At 39.9% G+C, this 21,300-nt stretch overlaps 1 protein-coding gene across 1 annotated transcript in view; it reads left to right on the top strand.

Annotated features, from left to right (window-relative positions):
* The window catches only part of DGKI (diacylglycerol kinase iota), a 124,391-nt gene that overhangs the window by 26,671 nt on the left and 76,420 nt on the right, over window positions 1–21,300 (top strand). The window contains exons 8-19 of the mRNA XM_059845932.1: window positions 998–1,072; window positions 2,272–2,367; window positions 4,195–4,277; window positions 6,044–6,108; window positions 9,135–9,244; window positions 9,774–9,911; window positions 11,038–11,116; window positions 15,035–15,090; window positions 15,958–16,020; window positions 16,244–16,317; window positions 17,881–17,992; window positions 20,989–21,188. Of these exons, the coding sequence (XP_059701915.1) occupies window positions 998–1,072; window positions 2,272–2,367; window positions 4,195–4,277; window positions 6,044–6,108; window positions 9,135–9,244; window positions 9,774–9,911; window positions 11,038–11,116; window positions 15,035–15,090; window positions 15,958–16,020; window positions 16,244–16,317; window positions 17,881–17,992; window positions 20,989–21,188 (1,151 nt within the window). The remainder of the gene's footprint in view (window positions 1–997; window positions 1,073–2,271; window positions 2,368–4,194; window positions 4,278–6,043; window positions 6,109–9,134; window positions 9,245–9,773; window positions 9,912–11,037; window positions 11,117–15,034; window positions 15,091–15,957; window positions 16,021–16,243; window positions 16,318–17,880; window positions 17,993–20,988; window positions 21,189–21,300) is intronic.

Raw genomic sequence — 21,300 nt, 5'->3', positions numbered from 1 at the left:
TGATGGTTAGACTAGAAGCTGAAATAGTGCAAAAATATTTGTTGTATTTCCCATAAGACAAAATTTAAATTATGGAAATGGTTAGGATTTCCTGCAGATATAACTTCAATTAATGAATTAAAATAAATTAAAAAATATAATAAAATCCCCTCTTTGCTATTCTTATCATACCAAAGCACCTTTTTGCTCTGTGTCACTGAGCAGACTGTCATCTGCCTGGAGAATAGCCTTAACATAAGTCCTATTTTAATACGTTCTGCAGAAATACAAGCACTTGTACGTTTTTTTCCTATGCAGTTAAGTGGTATTATTATTTAAAAACACACAAAAAAATCAGCTGACAAACACCTTCTCTACTTAAATCCTTAAAAATCAGCAATTCAGTTTGTTCCTTAGCAGATGATTGCACAAGTTTCTTAATAGGCTGGAACTGACTCTATGGTGCCAGCATCCTATGCCATGGTGGCCTACGTTATGTTGAGTCATAATGGTTGCCAGAGCTAAAACTTGTTGTTTTCTTTCCTTAAAAAAAAAAAAAGCAAACAAAAAAACATGAAAAATATCTTATTTATCATGTTTTTTTATTACATCTTTATGCAGGTGGTCTCCATACCAGGAGACGAGCCTGATTGGGCAGGAGACTGGAGCCCCGAAGGGGAAACGGGCGTCTCCTACCCCTTTTGGGAGGGTTGGCAGGTACAACATGTGGTGTTATGTGAGTCTATGGGAGCATCTGATCTTTTTTCCCCCCTCACAGCGTGGGAAAGTTTCCAGTTCCAAAGCACCAGTCTGGTCTCCGTGTGTGGCTTTCTCCATAAACGGTGGTGTGGAAGTGTAAAGCATGCAGCGCATGTAGTTTAAATCTCGAGCATGTGCCAGACACTCTTATCATTCTCCAAGTGGACATGCATGGAAGAGCTTCGTAAAGGGGCTCTGCCAGGGCCTGTCTTCTAAATTTTGTTTTGCTTTTCATGTATTCTTTTTTCTTTTGATGTAGAACTCCTTAAAGACTTCAACAAGGCGAAAGAAGAGAACGTCCTTTAAAAGAAAAGCCAGCAAAAGAGGAAATGAAGTAGGTATTCAAGTGCTTTGGATATCATGCTCCTTTTGTTTAAATGTCTAAACACAAACTTAAAAGTTTTTAGGCTTTTTTTTTTCCTTTTTTTCCAGTGGAATGTTTAATATATTTTTCCCCTGGAAAATTCCATGATATTGAATTTGCTGTTGGAAGAGATAAAACTCGTATGGAAAGTTTTATTTTCTGAGTTGATTTTTTTTCAAGAAACAATGTACCATACTCCAGAAGCACCAGCACCCTAGAGAAAGAGTGTTCCCTTGGGATGTAAGAGACTCAGCTCACACCCTCTTTTCCCACTAAGCAGAACATGGGTGTGAAACTGGGGTTGTGAAACCCATGGTGAGCGCACTGATGCAAGGCTGTGGTCCAGATGTGATCCATTTTTGGATGTCTTCTTCAAGGGATCTCATATTAAAATTGGACCACAGAGAGAGAAAGCAGTTTATTGATCTATTGGTTTATTTACCATGTGTCTATGGAAGACCTTGCTTCCATATCCTTCCTAGTGGGTGGGTTAATTATGTAGACAGGCAGCCTCATGGGAGAGGTGGAGGGAAACTCACCCCTGCATAGCCAGGGCTCTCTGGTTTGAGTCCTGTCTTGCATGGTGGGAGAACTGTAGACCAGAAACTGGAATCTATGTCTGTGAAAGCCCAGGACAGTGCCCTCATTTCTGGCCTCTGGGGTGCCCTACAGGGGCTAGGGAGTAGGGAGGCAAATAATTTTCCCAAGGATGTGTCATGTTGGATCTGTGGCATTTTTTCAAAGGTGGGAAGGCAGCAAGGCCAAGAATTTGAGAGCAGATTATCTGGAAATAAGTGCTTATGCAACTTCTCTGTTAGACGAAATTCATGGAAAAAGTAACTTATCTCATTCTATTTTCCTCTGGAAAAACTGTTTGTATTAGAAATAACACAGTCTCTGACATGTTATTAGTGTTGTGTGAATAATTGTGGGGAATAGGGTCAGAAATAATCTCAGAAGAATTTTGAAATAGTTGTTAACAGCCCTGAAATGGTATTTTCCCCCTCTTATTTTATTCTGTTGTCTCAGCTGGGCACACATTGACATGGCTGTACTATTTCCAGTACCTGAGGTAGTTTTGTCAGAGCTAGGTTGGGTCTTCTGTGTGTGCTATGCCAAAGAATGTTACGTCCTTTGTACTGAGGCTGTTTCTTGCTTCTGTTTCTCAGGATAACAAAGGCCGGCCTTTTGTGATAAAACCTATCTCCTCTCCGCTCATGAAGCCACTGCTGGTTTTTGTCAATCCAAAAAGTGGAGGGAATCAGGTAAGATTAAGCTGGGTCAGGATTGTGAAGTTTAAGTTTAACAGCAGGGCTTCTGCAAATGGCTCTCTTTCTTGGCCAGTCAGATAGAAAGGACTCCCTGCCTTAAGAAGCCTGAAGACCTTCCTCAGAAGAGGTCTTTGCTGTGGAATGGCCCTTCTACTTCAGTAGAGTTGGATGACTGGAATGGATATTTGAGTATTTGAGTGGCTGTACTCCTATCTTCAGATTCTTGAAAGGAATCTAAAATGATAGTTTGGAATTTTTCAGAAGATTTCATCTTTTTACAGAGAATTTAGGTTTCCAGTGGAGCTTTTAGACTTTATCCAAAAAGTAATTTAACTTTGCTAGGAAAGGCAAGTTGAAATTACTGAATGTGAAATGACATGTTCCTATGGCATCAAAGAAAAATCATTAGTGAACTTGTACTGTACCACAGAGACCAAGTTGCAGCGACTAAAATGCAGCAGACTTCTTCCTTAGGATTCTTGGAATGAATCAGGGAAATATTTACTTACCCAAGTGAATATTTCCCTCATTCTGCCACATTTTGAATATCAAAGAATCGGAATGCCTTTCAATGAACAGGGCCTTGTAATAGAAAAGATTGGTGTAAGATACAACAGAGGCCTATAGAGCATGGAAAGCAGTACAGGCACTGCTCATTTTCTCCTCTGTTAGAATTAGAGAGGACATCAAATGAAACTGTTTAGACTGATTGAAAACAAAAGGAAAAATCTGGTTCTTTTCACAGTCTGTAGTTCAGTGAAAAACTCCTTGTATTTGGATGTTGTGGGTGCTAAACATTTATACAGGCTGGAGGAGATATTTGGAAGTGAAAAAACATGAAATCCTGTACCACCCTCTGGTTCAAGAGTTCTATGAACTGCACACAGCTGAGACTGGAAGAATACCTATGGAAAACATCCCATTTATTTTCTCTCTTCTTATGCCTTTTCCTAGGTACTATGACTGCTATTCTTGGTTCTTCACTTCAGGGAAGGTGTCAGGCAGAAGAGCCATCCCTAGGAAGGGAAAGCTATGGAAAATTCCTCATGTGTACCCTCAGGCCATGTCTGAAAGGCATTCTTGAATTAGAGCACAAGCTCAGCCCATAGAGTTCTTAGCTCCCTGCTACTAGTAAGAGATCCTGTCACTTTGTGTCTGGGCAGAACATGAAGGAAGGGGTTTGAGGTGGAATATGAATCTCAGGGTTTGAGAAAACAGAAAATACACCTTTAGGTGGTGGGCTGGCCACACTGCATAGAGTGAGAGACCATTGGGGCAGCTGTACCCCACAAAGTCCTTGACTCCTGCTTCATTAGATGGTAGAGGTTACAATGATAAATGATCATCGTGGTGATAGTGGAGGCCACTGTCATTGCTTGGATACTGGGCAGCCCACTGTTCAGTGTGATGGAGACTTTAGCTACACAGTTTTTCAACTTCTTTCTGTCATGGATAGCTGAGGGTGAGGTGGGATAACAGAGGTTTCTTCTTGTTGCAGGTGGTGAGAAGCAGGAGAACAGGTTGCTGTGGGAGATGAAACTTTGGTCTGACCCCAACTGCCTGTTCTTATGGACCATTTAGTTATCTGTGTTGTTGAAATTGGTCTATATGCCTGCATGTGCACCTCGTCCTGGATTGTTATTCTACAGAGCAGTCATTTGCTATGCCACTTTCTAGTTTGTCTTCTTGTTTTATGTTGGCTTTATAAAGCACAGAAAGAAAGAAAAGCAGTTGAAATACAGTGAATAATGCACACTATTATTTCCAATAATCATTAAATTGCTCATAACTTTCCTTCCTTTGATTTTTTTCTCTTGCCAGGGCACCAAGGTTCTTCAAATGTTTATGTGGTATTTGAATCCACGCCAGGTCTTTGATCTCTCTCAGGAAGGGCCGAGAGATGCGTAAGTGATGGAGCCTTCATTGCTGTGCATCCTATTTCTGGTCTGGTCAGGAAAACAGGAAAAGATCCAGCTTGGCCGGATGAGTGACTGTGTGAGGTTTACATATCCAGGTTTTGGTAGCAAAGGGAATATTCTATTTGTGGGGTGCCCCGATGAAGGAAGGAATGATGAATTTGACTGCAGGTTCTCAGAAGGCTAATTTATTATTTTAAGACACTATATTATATTAAAGAATACTATACTAAAGAATACAGAAAGGATACTTACAGAAGGCTAACAAGATAATGAAAACTCATGACTCTCTCTCCAGAGTCCCAACACAGCTCGGCCCCAATTGGCCATAGAGTCAAAACAACCCCCACCAGAAACCAATGAAACAATCACCTGTTGGATAAACAGTCTCCAAACACATTCCACATGTGAACACAAGACAGGAGAAGCAAATGAGAAAAGAATTTGTTTTCCTTTTTCTCTGAGGCTTCTTAGCTTCCCAGGATAAAAATCCTAGGCGAAGGGATTTTTCCAGAGAATGTGAATGCAACAGGGGGGAAGGTCTGCAGTGGGGACCTTTGTGAGAAGAGGTCAGGGGCTGCCCCCATGTCCAGAGAGAGGCAGGTCCAGACGGCTGCAAAGCTCGCCGAGGATCCCAGTGCCTGACCATTTCCTAATGAATGAGCATTCCAGTGGGGTGAGGCTGCCTCCAGACTGCCACACCACAGCAATGTGCAACTGTCCCTGCCCACTGAGTAACTAACTCAGCTTAGTCAGACAATAATTCAAGTGCAAACCTTTTCTAAGGGAGAGAGTACCTCTCTTTAAAGGGCTGAATTTTTGCTGCCAAGAGATGATAAACCAGCCTTCTGTGGTACTTGACATGGGGAATACTGGCTTTTCTTAACCATCTGTTCAGAACTACTTTCACATTTTATAAATATGTTTTATATGTTTCTGTAAATATTATTACTATAAATATTTTACAGTAATAATGGAAAATCAAATATTTGCCTGTAGAAGAGCAGTCCAAATTTTTCCTATTCAAGGCACCCAAGCTTTTTGTTTTCCTGCAGAAGCACCTGCACTGCTATTCTCTCATGATGTTTAGAAGCTTGAACTTAGACATACATTTTTCAGAACTGTGTAATGGGGAAAAGGAGGGTTAGTTGCTCTGATCACTCAGCTCTTTACATGTGAATGTCCCCACCTTCATTAGAAAATATTTCATTATGGCTTTCTGAAGGGTGCAACTGAAGGAGCAGGACTTGAATGGGTGTTTTTTTTGGTCTCTCCTGTTGATATTTAGATCACATATCCAGAGAAAGAACTCTATTACATATTCTTGCCTTCTGTGGTGTTAAAACACAGTCACTAGTTGAAGAAGCTGTCACATTATACAAGACTCAGAAATGGTACCTCAACAAGTCATGATGAAAAACATTAAATATTGTTTTAAAACCTCAGTGTTTAAATTTGTTTACTTTAGGGTAAGAGAAAAATGAAAGATTTTCACCTCCCTAGAGGGAATATGAAAATTGAAAGATGCTAAACTGATCAAACACTTGTCAGGAGGTGCTGCCTGACATGTAGGGAGGCCTCATTTCACATCCAAGTGGTTTCGAATTTCCACCTCTACTCATATTCTTAGTAATGAATATTTGAAAATGCAGTAAGTGGTGGTTACACTGTCACTCAGCAAAATGCATTAAAAATGTCTGCATTGCTGTTCTTACATTTTTCTCCTTTTCTTCCCCCTTTTCCTCCCTGGCCAGGCTGGAGCTGTACAGAAAAGTGCCCAACCTGCGGATCCTGGCGTGTGGCGGGGATGGGACGGTAGGTGGCAGGGACCTGGCAGTGCCATGGTCTTTGAGCAAGTGATTAAACTCCTCACAGTGGTGGGTTTCCCACCTCACCCTGCCTGCAGAAGCACAGAGAGACAACCTATCTTACACTTGTGGAATCTAATATTTGTTTTTCAATTTTGTGTCGTCTGTCCTGTGAAGATATGAGGCCAGGTTCTCATGTCCAAAACACTCTTTCCGTTATGCATAAAGATTTTGTACAGCCTAAAGGAATAAAAACTAACTTTTCTGGTCTCCTCTCACTATATATGTTTGACCTGAGGGCTAACTTAGTGTCTGGGAGCCATTATATCTTAATTTCTTCTCCTTCCTGCTAGACCCTGGCAGATCCAGGTTCAGTACTTTACAACACAATTTCTGTGTTCCTGGATAAGTGAATGGGGTCAGGTCTTGAAAGGATTTGTGCACCTTCATTTGGAGAAAAACTCTGTAGCTCATGGTCTGAAGGTCATGAGTGGTAATGGAGTTACTATAACTGCATTCTCTTTCCAGTAGTTAAAAATATTTTAAATCTCAGTCTGTGACACTGAATGCTAATACATTTGAAAAGCTGACCTTTAATCTCTAGGGGCTCAGTTCCTCAACATGAATTTGATGGCAATTTTAGCAGTAAGAATGGTAAGGAAAATGAATTACTACTCATAAGATGCAGTGATTGGACAGAACATATCTATATAGATGATTTAGGGCATAGAGAGGTGGTTGGTTTATTTTGTAGAGAGCTGAATCCCCTCTCTTAATTCACCTCAGCTTGAACTTCTGGGGGGATTTTTCCAGCTTTTTTCTGTTCTTTTAAAACCACAGGGGTAGGGATATTAATATCAATGTGTCCCCTGCAAGAATGAAGAAAAAAAAATCCATGATAAGACCACTTTCTTGCTGGTACATGGGAAACCAAGACATGACTCTTACTGAATGATGAACGTTTCCTTTAAACATGAAAGGCAGTCCTTTAGCCAGAGGCATCAGCTGAGAAAAAGTATTTCCATCTGTTTTCTTTCCCATCTGAGGAAGGGGAAAAAAATTATCGTTAAGATATTAAAAGAGAAAAGAATACAACTACATTAAGTCAGACCATTCTATTTTTTTTTGCTGAACTGTGCGAGAGGTGGCAGCACCTTCTCATTAGTATGTGCAGCACTCCACTGTTACCTCTGCTGCTGCACAGTTTGAAACAAATTAATATCTAGTTATTCCCAAAGCCATTACATGTAGAAATGAAAAATCTGACTCAAATGGACTTAATGAATATGCAATGAGACCAGATGTTACCTCTCATTATTGAGGTGAATCAGAACTTTATAGTAACTTTTCCATTGTCACTTCAGGGCAGAAGTGGAAAGCTTTGCTTTCAAAACAGTCAGGAGCTTTCTGTTTACAGGGAAATGATAGTATGTGTCATCCTGGATTGTGCAACTAATGTACAAGGTTTAGAAGTGACCTCAAGTTAAATAGCAACGTTGTGCTTATAAATTGAAACTTGTTCATCAGTTAAAAGCATTTACAAAAGTGGTGGGTATTTGGATGTTACCTGTAGCAGTGGGAGGCTGAAGCACAGATGTGCGGATTAAGTCAGTGACAATGACAATGACCAACTTCTTTAAGAAGTCCTGGCCCTTCTGATATTATCTTGACTTTTTATTCTGTCTCCTGTTATCAGTGCAGAAGTATAGATATTTTGAAAGAGAGAGGATTACTTACCTCTGAAAAGCCCTTTAAAGACCTCAGTATTTTTGATGACATCCATGGTCATGAGAGCTGTAAGTACTTGAGATGGCTTTTGTCAGACAATGAACTCAAGTAGGGGATCACATCCCAGCTGAAGGCTTTAATAATTGGACAATTGGTTATGATAAATAGCTATCTGATAAATGCCATTTGTGCAAAAATAAATTTAATTTGAAGAGAATTGGAGAAAGAAATATCCTAGAATACTAAATAGCATGGTGGTTTCTTTATTTACCAGGCCACCTCCTCTGCAGTCCTTCAAACTCCAGCTATTTTTCCTGATGGCCATGCTATGCTGGGTGCCTTTTGTGAAGCTGCCCTGCTTTGGATTGAGAATATCTTTGAAATCACAGTAATATTAGCTGGGACAAGAAAAATTCAATCCAGATGTAGTCAGGATTTAGGCTTTCTGTCCTATTTAAAGGCTCACATTTGCAGTAGAAACTGCATCTTTGAAAACCAGCAAGAGGAAAAATAATCTTCTGGTTATTTTTATTATTTCTTTATCTAAAAATTCAGCACAGGTTCTTCACTTGTTTTTTTTAGGTGACAAGAAGTTTAAGGAACAGTCCTTTGTTTTTGCAGCAAGAATTTCAGTCACCAAAAGCTTGATAACATCTTTGGCAACAGTTCTTTCTCCCCATTGAAAATTACCATTTAATGAGAACAAAATAATTTACAGTAATTTGTTCCTTCTGGATAGATTTCTATTTGAAAGCTTTATGTAGTTCCAGAAGAAAGATAGAAGAAATAGCTCTCTGAAATAACTAATAGCTGAGGATACAAAAGAGACAGATTTGCTGTTCCAATCCAAAGCCTCCAACCTTGAGCTGCAGTCTACCTTTTAGTCTAGTCTTTTATTAGATACGTTTGTGTGTGTATCTGTATATTGTGTGTGTATATATATATATATATATATATATAGATAGATACAATGCCTTGTACTGAATGAAATAATTCAGCACTAAGGTCTCTCCTGTGGGAGAGGGAGACTTGTGAGCAAGTTCGTGCTTGGCAGGGCAAGTTCTGAGACACCATGATGTTTTGATGTGTCTCTCATTTTCTTTCATAGCTGTTTGTCAAAGGTTGAGTTTCTTTTGAAATAATGGTAATTAAAAAAATAATTATCTTGAATTGTCCATATTATTCTTCATTCATTTTTAGATTTTCTTTACTTGATCTTCTCCATAAAAAGGAATATGGTATGATCAAAATATTTCTTTTCCCCTATAATATTCCTAAAGGTTCTCCTAATTTTCCTTTTAATAGGTAGGCTGGATCCTGTCCATCCTCGATGAGCTGCAACTCAGCCCCCCACCTCCTGTGGCTGTCCTTCCACTTGGCACTGGGAACGACCTTGCCCGCACCCTCAACTGGGGTGGGGTAAGGACTGGCTGGGGTGCCTTTATGTGGGTTCCCAACTTGCTGCTCAGATTTAGTTGTGTGGGGTGGAATCTCCTTTTGGCTAAAATAGCAGGCAGGGCTGTGTCCAAGGTCTGTTTCACTCTGGCTTGCTTTAATGGTTTGCTTCAGTTTGCAGTCTGGGATTTTGAATTACTAATGCTGTTGTTGCAATACAAGTGTATGAAGATGTATCTGGTATTTCAGGCCAAGTAACAAGAACAGTAAACAGGCTTCTAATTTAAGCATCATTTATACTTTCTCTTTATTTATCCTTTACTACAGTACTAGGCTTATTCCAGAAAAGGCAGATATTCTTTGAATTCCTCTCCTTATGGCCTTACTTTGCCTGCCCTAGACTTGTGCACCTCAGTAGTTGCTTATTAAAATGCTTGATCAAAAATTTATCAAGCGTTTCAGGCATGTGTGAAAGGAGGGAAGTCTGTAGGTCATTGGTAACTTGATTTGTTTTCATCATCCATGGCTGATACTCCGGTCATTCTGCTGTCAGGGTTACACAGATGAGCCAGTGTCTAAGATCCTGTGCCATGTAGAAGATGGAACCATTGTCCAGCTGGACCGTTGGAATCTCCAGGTTGAGCGCAACCCTGATTTGCCCCAGGATGAGCTGGAGGATGGGGCACGTAAGGTTAGAGCCTGCCTTTTCCCATGGCAGCTACAGAATGCTTATGAACCTCTTTGAGTTACACTTTAGGCAGCATGGGTGGGGAGTTCTGCAACTTTTAAATTTTCTATTTGCATCTCTTCCTTTGATTCTTTTCATGTGTCAGTGATTCCAGAATTGTGTGAAAGGCATTTATTTGTTGTTTGAAACACCCTGGCATTTAACATTTATGTTAAAGATTAAATCCTGGAAACAAAATCCCTAGCATTTTATCAGAAAGGTCATTGTTGTTCCTCTAGTTGCAGGACAACTGCCATCCATTCCCCAGTTAGGCAAAACTAAAAACAGGATGTAAAATTTAATTCCTTAGCATTTTGCTAATGGATACCAGCAGTTTCCTACTTTACAGCAAGGTGGTGTATTTTTCTATTTAACTTCTTTCTATCTGTGTTTTCATGTAATCACCACTAGTGTATCTTGGTAGTTGAAGAATGAGAATTTTTGCAAGGAAATCACATAGTAATTTTACATTTTGACTGGAGATGTTGAAAATGCTACAAAACTTAAAAAACCTCCTGATTCTGTGAACGATTTTCTTCTTCTCAGTCATAATTTCCAGTTTATCTATTGGATGCTACAGTTGCCTCTCTACAGCCCTGCTGGGTATGTGAAACAAAGAAGACGCCAGATGTGTGCCTGCCTGCCTCACACATCCTCAATAGGATTAGGGCTTCTTCTCTGGGACTTGGCTTGCTCCTGGTTATATATGGCATGAGAGGGACACAGCTGGAGCTTCATTTGCCATGCTGAGCTTGAAGAGCCAAAAAAACCTTTGAAAACCTTTGTGTTGGTGATATGTTAAGCGGCGCAGCCTTATGGGAAATCTAAATGACAACATAAGGAACCCTCTGATGTGTAAACAAAGGCACACACGTGATCATAGAACACTGTAGGTCTATTTGTGTATCTGATTATTTTCCACAAGCCATTACTAACCTTCAGAGCAACCTTCTGCTTACATTTCCCTGATATATTCCACTTTGTTCTTAGTAGGTTTCCATGATGAGCCAAGTTGAAATAGTTAAAACCTGGTGTGTTGAGAAATTGTTCATTCATGCTGTTTCAATGTCTCTGTGTTATCTAATTGCAGCTTCCCCTCAATGTCTTCAATAATTACTTCAGTCTTGGATTTGATGCACATGTTACACTGGAGTTCCATGAATCCAGAGGTAATATGAATTTATATTTCCTTAGCCTTGTGAATGGGCAGTTATTAATTAGAAATAGAGTTGGATTTAACATCCTGTTCTTGTAATTCAGAAGTAAAGCTGGAACATGAAACCTTAAGATACATACAAGAAGAAAAAGTGATTGTATTATGAGTTTCCAAGGGACTTCATGATTAAGAAATGAAAAAAGTACAAAGAAGACTGTAATGTACTGGAGGAAAAGGGCTGAAAGGAAAGCTTTACAAAGTGTTAGCTCTTGTAAAGGAGATAATATATGTCAGGTGTGAGTGTGAAAGTGGAGGGAAGAGAAGAGCCACAAGACTGGAAGTGGCAGGAATGTAATTGTATTCTCAAACTGAACAGCTGTTACCTATGGACCAGTATGCCATACTCTGGACTTGGTACAGACCCAGAGTTCTCTGTGCAAGTTAAAGGGTTCAATGTCCACAGAAGTGTCAGGAATTTGAGCAGCTGTAGCGCCTTGTCTTGTCCCCTCGACAGTGGCAGCTGTGCCACCCTGTACAGACTGACTTGTGGCTTCAGGACTGATATGAACAGCTCTATTTATATGGTTTAGGCAGGTGTGCTTGTAGAAACAAACCTTGTTCAGGTGTCTGCCTTCAGCTTTTGGTTATTCCAGCTTCATATGCCGGTGGTTTTTTTTGAAACACAGCCTTCCTCATAGTCACTGTCATACTATCAGAGTGTCATTTCAAGATGAAAAGATAGCACTCTAATGCCAGGCTAAATAAAGAGCAGGATACATGATGGAATGAGCTAATGCATATTTTATGATGTTTAAGACTGCTTCAAGCTTTAGGAATAATAATGAGGGGCCACAAAAGGGCACAGGAATGAAATTATGACAGCTGTATGCATTTTTTTTTATGAGTGCATGTCACTCTGCATTGCTAATGTGACTGTGAATATACTGTATAGATTAAATGCATGGCTACTTTCTCATTTAATGGAGGCATTATTTAATAATGAGGTTATGGAGCCCCATAAAGGATGAATGTTATTCCAACATGCCAGGGTTTTAAAAATTTACACGGGTGAAAAAGCACTTGGCAGAGCAAGCTGAGTGTCTGAGTATGTATGGCCAGGAGAGCTTCTGTAGCACAAGTCCTCACTGCTGGTGTCATCCTTGTCTTCTCAAATGCTAAAATATATGAAGTGAATTCTATGTATTTTAGAAGAGGAAAGCTTATAGGAAAGCCTTGAAGGTGTTGCTGTTGTGTGGGTTGTATTGTTTTTCATGTGGAGTTGGGGTTGTTCTGCCTGGAGAAGAAAAGGTTCCTGGGAGCACTTACTATAGCCTTTCAGTACTTGAAGGGGATTTATAAGAAAAATGGGTCCTGTTTCAGTAGGACAAGGGATAATGGCTCTAAGCAAAAATAGTGTGAATTTGGACGAGATATAAAGAATAAGTTTTTTGACAATGAAGCTGATAAAACAGTGGCACAGGTTGCCCAGAGAGCTGGTGCAGGCTCCATCCCTGGAAACATTTGAAGTTGGATTGAATGAGGTTCTGAGCAGCCTGATCTAGGTGAAGAAGTCCCTGCCCATTGCAGGAGGTTGGACTAGATGAACTTTAAAGGCTCCTTCCAGCCCAAGGAATCCTGTGGCTTGGTCAATTTAGCATTGCACAGCAGATTATGAACTTATTTACTACTGATGATGATCCAGAGAAATTCTTAGCAATGGTAGCAAAATGTAAAGTACTTGCACAGCTACAGCATTTGGGCTCTTGAGACACATACATTTGCTGCATACATAGGCTGCAAACATTTCTTATGTAGAACTATTGTAATCACATATAGTATTAAAACAAATGTCATTCCTGAAAACCAAAATAAGATAAATTGATATGAGCTCTCAGCCAACAGGACACTTTTAGCAGTAGATATTGGTCAGCTGTTATATTTAGAATAAGCAGTGATTGCAGTGTCACTGAGGAACCTATATATTAATGTGGCCTTTTCCATGGCAACCTCTACACTTGTGACTAAACACATTGAGACTTGAGGATTGGATCCAAGTCTGATGTATTTAGCTGTGCTTTTTTGGGAAGTGTTCTGAGTACTGGCTCTTTCCAACTTCCTCCATTGGTGTCCTTATGCTTTGGTAGAGCATGGAAGATGCAATTTACTTTATCCCTGCTGATATGCTGCCTGATCCCTCAGCTGTGCAGGACTGTTAATTTGCAGGAAACTTCCCCACTGCACACAGACAGAGTCTAACACATTCCATATTTCTATTTCTTTGATAGTTCAGTAATGATGAGGATGGAGTGAGCCTTGGATACACACTCAATAATTCACTTCTAATTTAGTTCAACTTAAGGCTCTATTTTCCATCACAGTCCTTCCTCCCTACCAGTGCTCATCTGTGTTGGCAGAAGAAGGACCAGTAGGTTGAGGGACTGCTGAGTCCCTGACATCAGAAAGGCTCCTTTTCCTGTTCTAAACTGGGGCTTTAGTTGAGGGGAGTGTTTGTCATAAGATCCATGTAAGGTCCAGTGCTGTGGTGTCTGCTGTCTGGAACCATTAGGGATACTTGCATGAGAGAATGTGCAGCACAGGCACTAAGCCTTCAGAAGCCTTCTGCTGCTTAGCATGGGGTGTTGAGACTCTCTTCAAAGAGCTGTGACCTCAGTAAGTGAGATGAGAGTGACTTTTGCAATTAAATTAATTGTTTGAAGTAGAAGTGACCCTGACTGAGTTTGGGTCACCTGAGATGCAGCAACAGATAGAGTAACTGAGCCAAGAAGCAAATCAGAAACCTCAAGCAGCTCATCCTTACAAAATGGAGCCATATTTTGTGAGATGTAGTGGCTTTCAAGAGCACTGGAAGTATTGTTTTAAGTAGTCATTTGAGAGGTAATTTGGATGCTTTAGCCAGAAGGACTGCCTTGGTAGTTTGATGTTCTCACTAGAGAATCAATGAGCCAGGGTGAGTAGCTGCACTATCACTGAATACAGGGTCAGAAGGGCTGCTTCTGGAATCTCTAGATGCCACAAACAAGGAAAGCAGTTTCCAAGGAGGCTCAAGAATGAACTGTATTCTGGGAAATGTGCCTCATATTGGGAGATAAGGGAACTCCATTTAGTTTATTGGAAAGAAGGTTAAGAGGCTATTTAATCACTGCCTATAAGTATTTTCTTGAGGAGAAGATATCTGATAGTTGAAGGCTCTTTAATCTGACAGGGAAGTATAACAAGATTTAGCAGTTGGCAGTTGAAGACTGAAAATTTCAAGATTGGAAACCGCCACATATACATTAACAGTGAAAATAATTAACCATTGGAGGTACATTGCTACTAGACTTAAAAGTCTCCATCTCTTGGAGTCTAATCAAAATGAAACGGGTTTCTAAATAGGTTTTAGAGTAACCAATTCTCTTTTTTTTTTGTTTTTTAATTTTTCTGCAGAAATCTTTGGGTAGAAATGTCTATTCCTTAGTAACTCTAACACATCAGAATTTAGGGGCTGTTTCGTCTTGTAATTTATTAATGCTTTATTCGTGGTTCAAAGCATGAGTTATTGTTTCATAAATTTCTAATACCTTTTATAGATTTGTTCTCCATTGTTAGAAACCAGTCTTAAAATTCTATTTTATTCTATCACATGATGAATAGTCTGAGAGGTGTTAAATTAACTGATTGAATTCTTGTTACCTCTTTGCTTTATTTCCACTCTCTACAAGAAAAGGGAAGGATTCAATATCAGTGTTTGAAATCTGATAGCAGAGAAAGGCACAGATGGGGGACTCACACATGGAAAACATATTTATGGTAATATTTTCTGTGAGTGATACACTGAAAGCACTGTAGTGTTGGCAGAGAATGTGAAAGTATAATGAAGTCTCCTTGTTTTATTAGGGTGTTCATCCTTTTACTTTTCATCCTTTCACAGAAGCAAATCCAGAGAAATTCAACAGCCGATTTAGAAATAAAATGTTTTATGCCGGGGTAAGTACAGATTTGTCTTACAGAATGATGTTAACTTACTTGGATGTCTTCTTAATTACCATCGCCCTCATTTTCTCACATCAGGAGCTCATGCCAGTTCATTCTGCCTGTCACAATTTCAAGTGCACTCATGCAGTTTCTGGCAGTGCCACACACAGGTGTCTGTAGAAAAGAGCGTGTGGTACTGTTATTATACAGAGCTGGGTAGGTGAGAAAAGTGCCACTCCTTTGGACACAGTCCTGGTCATATCCTGGTTCTTCTGCTTCTGGCTCATAAACTTCTCAAGGCACTGCTCTGCTTCTTTCAGGGCTTGGGAACTGCATTGATACTGAATTTTCTAGAGGAATTCCCAAAGTTTTGGCCTTTATCTTTGTAGCTTTGAAGAGCAGTCTTGGATGTAGGGTGGTGGGGAGTTCAGGGCACAAATCAGATATTTGGAGTGATTAATGATGGGTGAATATGCACATATAATTACCCACTTGTGCATTCAGGAGGCAAATGGACAGCACTTTATTCTAAAGCCATTAAGAGTAAACACTAGTTTGATAATGAATGGCATATAATGTCTTTCTAGATGATAACACCCACGTGCCTTTAATATGGAAACAAGCATGTGAGCAAGAATTTGTGCTTAATGGTTCAGGATATCATTGAGCTTGGGTTTTCAAGGACTTTTTTTCAGTTAAGCTCTCAAAAGCAGAATATCACTATGTAAAAAAATAAAATCAAATCATGTCTTCTGAGGGAGTTACTCTGACCAAAGGATGGCACTTCGGTAATTCACTCTGTGGAGGGGTAAGAACTGAGGAGAAAAAAAAAAAAAAGAGTGGAAGTGTTGAAAATTCCTGCACTGATTTCTGTTGCAGGCAGCCTTTACAGACTTTCTGCAAAGAAGCTCAAGAGATTTATCCAAGCATGTTAAAGTTGTGGTGAGTATAAGAAATTGTGCCATAGTATTGTGGGAAGGGGGTGGAGGTTTGGAGAGAGAGTGAGGTGAGAGTTTAATGGCTCTGTTACTTTTCAGTTTTGAGCATGACATTTGCAACACATTCCAAGGAAAGTCTTGGGAAAGTTATTACAAAGCAGCAACACTTCTCTTGTCTGTGGCTCCATTCAGCAATTTCTCTGTGCTCTGTCACTTTGGCTTTGTAGTGTGATGGTACAGACCTGACTCCAAAGATCCAGGAGCTGAAGTTCCAGTGTATAGTGTTTTTAAACATACCCAGGTAAGCTCAAGACAGATTCTTCAAGTTATGCGAGAAAAATAACAATAGTTTTCAAAAGACACCTGACAGTTTTCCTAGGCCGGGTGAATGTGCAGGAAGCATTTTCTCACCTCATTGAGAGCTGGCTCCTTATAATGCTGTTAATGAGCTATGCAGAATGGCATCAGAGTTCAGGGTGCAGCAAAACCATTCCTTAAAAAGTTGAATATCCTGATACAGTAGAAATGCTTAGCAAATACACTTTGAAAAGCTGTGCATCTAACCTGCAAACAAGTTTTTAAAGGAACAGACTGCTGCTATAGGACACGAAATAAAATGATGTGGACACGCAGCTCTTCAAGGTAAAAAAGAGGGAAGTTTAATTTCTGACTCTAATATTTATAAATTTCCAAAAGTGACAGTGGATTGGAGTATGACAGTGACACATCTCCAATGACACTGGACAAACCAACAGTCCATCAAATTTTTCCTTCTCTATAAAAGAATGCAAAGCAATAAGTTATTTACATAAAGTGTGTGAGAAAGCTTGTTACAAGAATGTAAACATAGGAAGGCTTAGAAAAACTTAAAAAACCAGGGTGACATCAGATACCTGGTCTTTTTCTTAATTAGAGTCCAAGTGTGAAAAAAAAGCAAATGGGGAGGAGGGGACAGAAATGGAGAGGGGGGAAGGATAAATATTTTAGCAGTTAAGGAATATCAAACTGCTGAAAGAAGTCACAGTTTTAAACATGTTACAAGGTGTCCTTGTAATAAAAATAAAGCTGAATTATCAAAAGTTGTTGGTCTCCTGTTCTCTAGAACTGTAGTCTCCAAACTTAATTTGATTGTGCATCTCTGTCAGTAAAAAGCTTTTAAGCATCACCTCAATATATGTATATTTATAAATTATATACATGTGCATCTATTCTAGTATAACAAGCAATATGTATGTTTTTAATGTGTGCTTTATTATTGAAAGTAAAAGTAATAGTTTTCTTCATACACTCTAATTGTCTTGTCAGCTGTGGATTTTTCTTGCATGTACCCCACTTTGGAGACCACTGCTTTAGACAACTTCCTACTTTGCTCCACAGGCAGTCCCAAGCCCTTAATCTTTTGAGTCCTGTACTGCAAGCTTCTACTTGGTGTCACTTCTCCAAAGTTCCCACTTCTATCCCTTTCAGATCACTTTTACATCTATTCTTTGATGGTAGAAAAAAAAGATGCCTCAGCTGTATCTATTCCTGCTTCTTATTTCTCCCTGCCTCCTCAAGCTATGCAATGTTTTGCATTCCTTGTGCTAAGCTAGCAGGGAGAGGGGAAAGAGGGGCAAAACAGCTTTTTGGCTCAACAGTTTACCAGCAGGAATCAAAGCAAATAGGGAGTGCTGCTGCTCTATGACTTATTTCCTGGTGTTTCCCCATTTTCCTCTCAGAGAGGAACCTGATAAAGTTTATGGTGGGTACGCCTGAGGGTGTTGTATCAGCTTGGGAACAAAAAGAACAGGCTAAAAGGCTACTAGTCAGGACCCCTCAGGGCAAGCTGCTTTCTCCAACTGGCTCTCCAAACCTGTCTCTGTAGGTATTGTGCTGGCACAATGCCCTGGGGAAACCCTGGTGACCACAGAGACTTTGAGCCCCAGCGTCACGACGATGGCTACATCGAAGTCATCGGGTTCACCATGGCTTCACTGGTGAGTACAGGGGAAGCTGTCAGCCTGGGAGGGCTCCCTGGGTAACACTGCAGAGTGCAAAATACTCCTTGTTCCTGAAAAACTGAATTGTTTCCCCATAGTCAGATAAGGGCAAAGCATGCTCTGCTGTTAAATGGCAGAGTCAAATACTTCTTTTCTGATAAGAGAAGTGTTATTTAATAATAAAAAGTATTACTTGCAAAATATGGATGATTTGCTTGTGCAGTGCTCTGCAGTTAAATGGCAATATTATCACAGTAAGAACAGTATGATAGGAGCATGAAGTCATGGTTTTACTGTGGGCATGTTCTATGATCAAATAAACACTCCTTTCTCCCTTTAGCTTTTGTATATTTCTTTCTATGGCATTAAAGTATATTTTTAAGTACTGCTGGTATATAAACATGAAATATTATTTAAACTTATATGGACATACAGTTTCTATGTGCTCACCAAACGTCTTGTGAAACTTTAGTAATAGCTGTGGAAGACTTTATTAATATTTCTTGCCTGAATTTTTTTCTCTCCTTTTTATTCTGCTAGGAAAAGGAAATTCAGCCAACAATTTTAATTTGTCAGTGCACTTTCTTCCAATGCCATCTTTAAAGTGAACTAAAACTGAGATACCATAAAAGCAATCTTGCTGTAAATACCCTGATATCCTGCTATGGCAGTGGCCAAACACTGTGACAGTGTCTTCAGGGGGTGGTTAAATGCAGCCAGAGTTAGCAATTTTCCCCATGTTAGCACCAGCCTACCTAAGGCACTTCAGCTTGGGCTTAGTGTGCCCAGCAGAAGGCCCACATCTGGACTTGCTGGCAAATGTTTATAGCTCACAGTTAGCTGCATACCTGTAGGCCTTTGTTGCTGCTGTCTCATGTAAGCTAGTTCAAAACAAAGATGGATAAGCCTGTTTTAGCTGAACTCCCTTGTTGTGTGACCTGCCCTCAGTCCATATCACGTTCAGTAAATACCCATGATAATGGTTATTTCCTCAAAGAGAAACTGATCTTCAAAGTAAGCCAAAGGCCATCTTGGTCAATCTTTCCTTTAGAAGTTTGTCTGGGTCAAGGATACCTTCCTGGACCTTTTTATTTTATTTTATTTTAATTTTTTTTTTAATGGGCCTAGTGGATTAGGGGAATAACCCACAAGAAAAAATTTTGTTTATTAGCCTGATAGATCTTGTGGAATAAAAATGAAGAGGAGTTTAGGACATGTTTTTGAAAATGCTGTCAAAACTTTAGCATGTACAAACTGACAGTTTTCAGTCAGAAGAGTTATTTTTGACACTAACACAGTTCTAGTCAATGGAAGTGGCTAGACAGATCTCAAGCAATTTTAGTTAGGGCTGAATTTAAGAAGTAGGGCCCTTTGAGCTTCTGTTTCTTTTTAAAGGAAGCCTAGTTGAGAACTGTGGGTCTACAGGTGTGCTTTGGTTGTCATGCTGAAGAATGATTATAACCCTAGACTGTGTTGATATAATCCTAACTTGCCTTGTATGTCTCAGATGTGCTTGTTGTACCTAAGTGGGTCTGTGAAACCAAGGGAAAGAACTACTTTACAAAAAGCATTATTGTATTATTGATCATATTGTCAATTGATCCAAAATATTAAGTGCACAGACCTTGACTTGTGTTTACACTGTTCTCTGTTAGCATTGCATTAATATGAGAATTTTTTTCCTGCCTCTGAGAAATGAGAGTGAATTGTCTCATAATAGTCATATGCATTAAAAAAAATACATTTCTGCCTAAGCAAATCTGCCTAGAACTTGAAGGATCTGCTCATTGTCTATCTTGCTCAATTTCTTTGAAGTGAATTCTTAAACATGATATTTAATTGTTTTAACAAGGTCCTTCTGCTTGCTCTTTTCAGCCTGTCTAATGTTGAGGTTGACTTATGTAAGCTTTCATAATAAAAAAACTTAAATTTACTAATTCACATTAAGGACCATTCTGTTCAGGAAAGGGAAATAATTTTTCTGTCTCACAGATGTATCTAATTAGGGATGTTATTTGAAAGAGCAAATAATTATTAGCATGACTGTTATTGTAAAAACAAACCAACCAAAACAAATTGAAACCTTTAAGAATGAGCACAGTTATTTGTGTGTGCACATGTGTATATATAGATGATGAGTCCTATAATGCATGTGGTTAGATATCTGCTTGTTGCTTTGCAGTTTTGGGGTGAAAACGCTTTCATTGTGCTCTTTCAGAATAGTTGAGAAATGGAGTACTGTGTAATGGATGCTGCCAGCAAAGTGGTATTTTGGATTTGTTAAATACCTCAGCTGCCTCTGTTCTGAGCTATCTTTTCCCTGCTTGTTGGAACCCAGGACATCTCTCTGGCTGTCCTGGATGGCTTGAGCCCCTGCCAGGGGGCTCAGAGACCTTGGCACAGAGCCCAAGACATCTGTGACTTTGAATTTGACCCATGGAGCAAATTACCACCTTTATGAGAAGAATTACAAGTCAAGAGAGTTTAAGTAGAATAATAGTTTGCTTGTTACAGGGTGAAAAGTAGAATTTTAAGGTTTCTAGAATGGGGGCTTGAGGTCCCAAGATGGAGGAATTTGGGCATGTTTTGTCCTTCTTTCTCCTTCTTCCTAGCCTCGATCTTCTGGGTGATGGTGGCACTTTTGGATAGGTTTAAGGTAGGAATGCACTGTCTAACATAGGCAATAGGTATTGGGAAATTATTGTAAATAAAGTACACTTAGGTTTTAGTATAAAAGACCACACTGCCTCTGAGGGCAGTCAGTGTGCCTCTGACTGACCTGCTGAACAGACTTCAGCAGGCCAGGGAAATAATGTTAGAGATAAGAAATAATAAACAACCTTGAAAACCACAGCCGAGGAATCCTGGCTCCTTCTTTGACTGCTGGGCTGGGAAAAAAGACTTGTCTGTATCTCAGGGTCACTCTGACCAGCAGAGGTTCCAAGACCTGCTCTGTGTTTTGTTTGTTTGTGTATTTTGTTTGTTTCTTGCAGGCTGCTCTCCAGGTGGGTGGCCACGGGGAGCGGCTGCACCAGTGCCGGGAGGTGACGCTTTTGACGTACAAGTCCATCCCCATGCAAGTGGACGGCGAGCCCTGCCGGCTGGCCCCCTCCCTCATCCGCATCTCCCTGAGGAACCAGGCCAACATGGTGCAGAAAAGCAAGAGGAGAACCTCCATGCCTTTGCTGAATGAGTGAGTTGCACATGTGCATGTCCTAGAGGCAGGAGGCCCATGTGGGGCAGCATATTCTGTCATGGATTTTGCATGTACTTGACTTGCAGCGCATTTGAAAAATAAATTAAAA

This window comes from Haemorhous mexicanus, chromosome 5 (assembly GCF_027477595.1).
Source record: "Haemorhous mexicanus isolate bHaeMex1 chromosome 5, bHaeMex1.pri, whole genome shotgun sequence".
NCBI classification, from domain to species: Eukaryota; Metazoa; Chordata; class Aves; order Passeriformes; family Fringillidae; genus Haemorhous; species Haemorhous mexicanus.
This window is presented reverse-complemented; position numbering and strand designations above follow the sequence as displayed.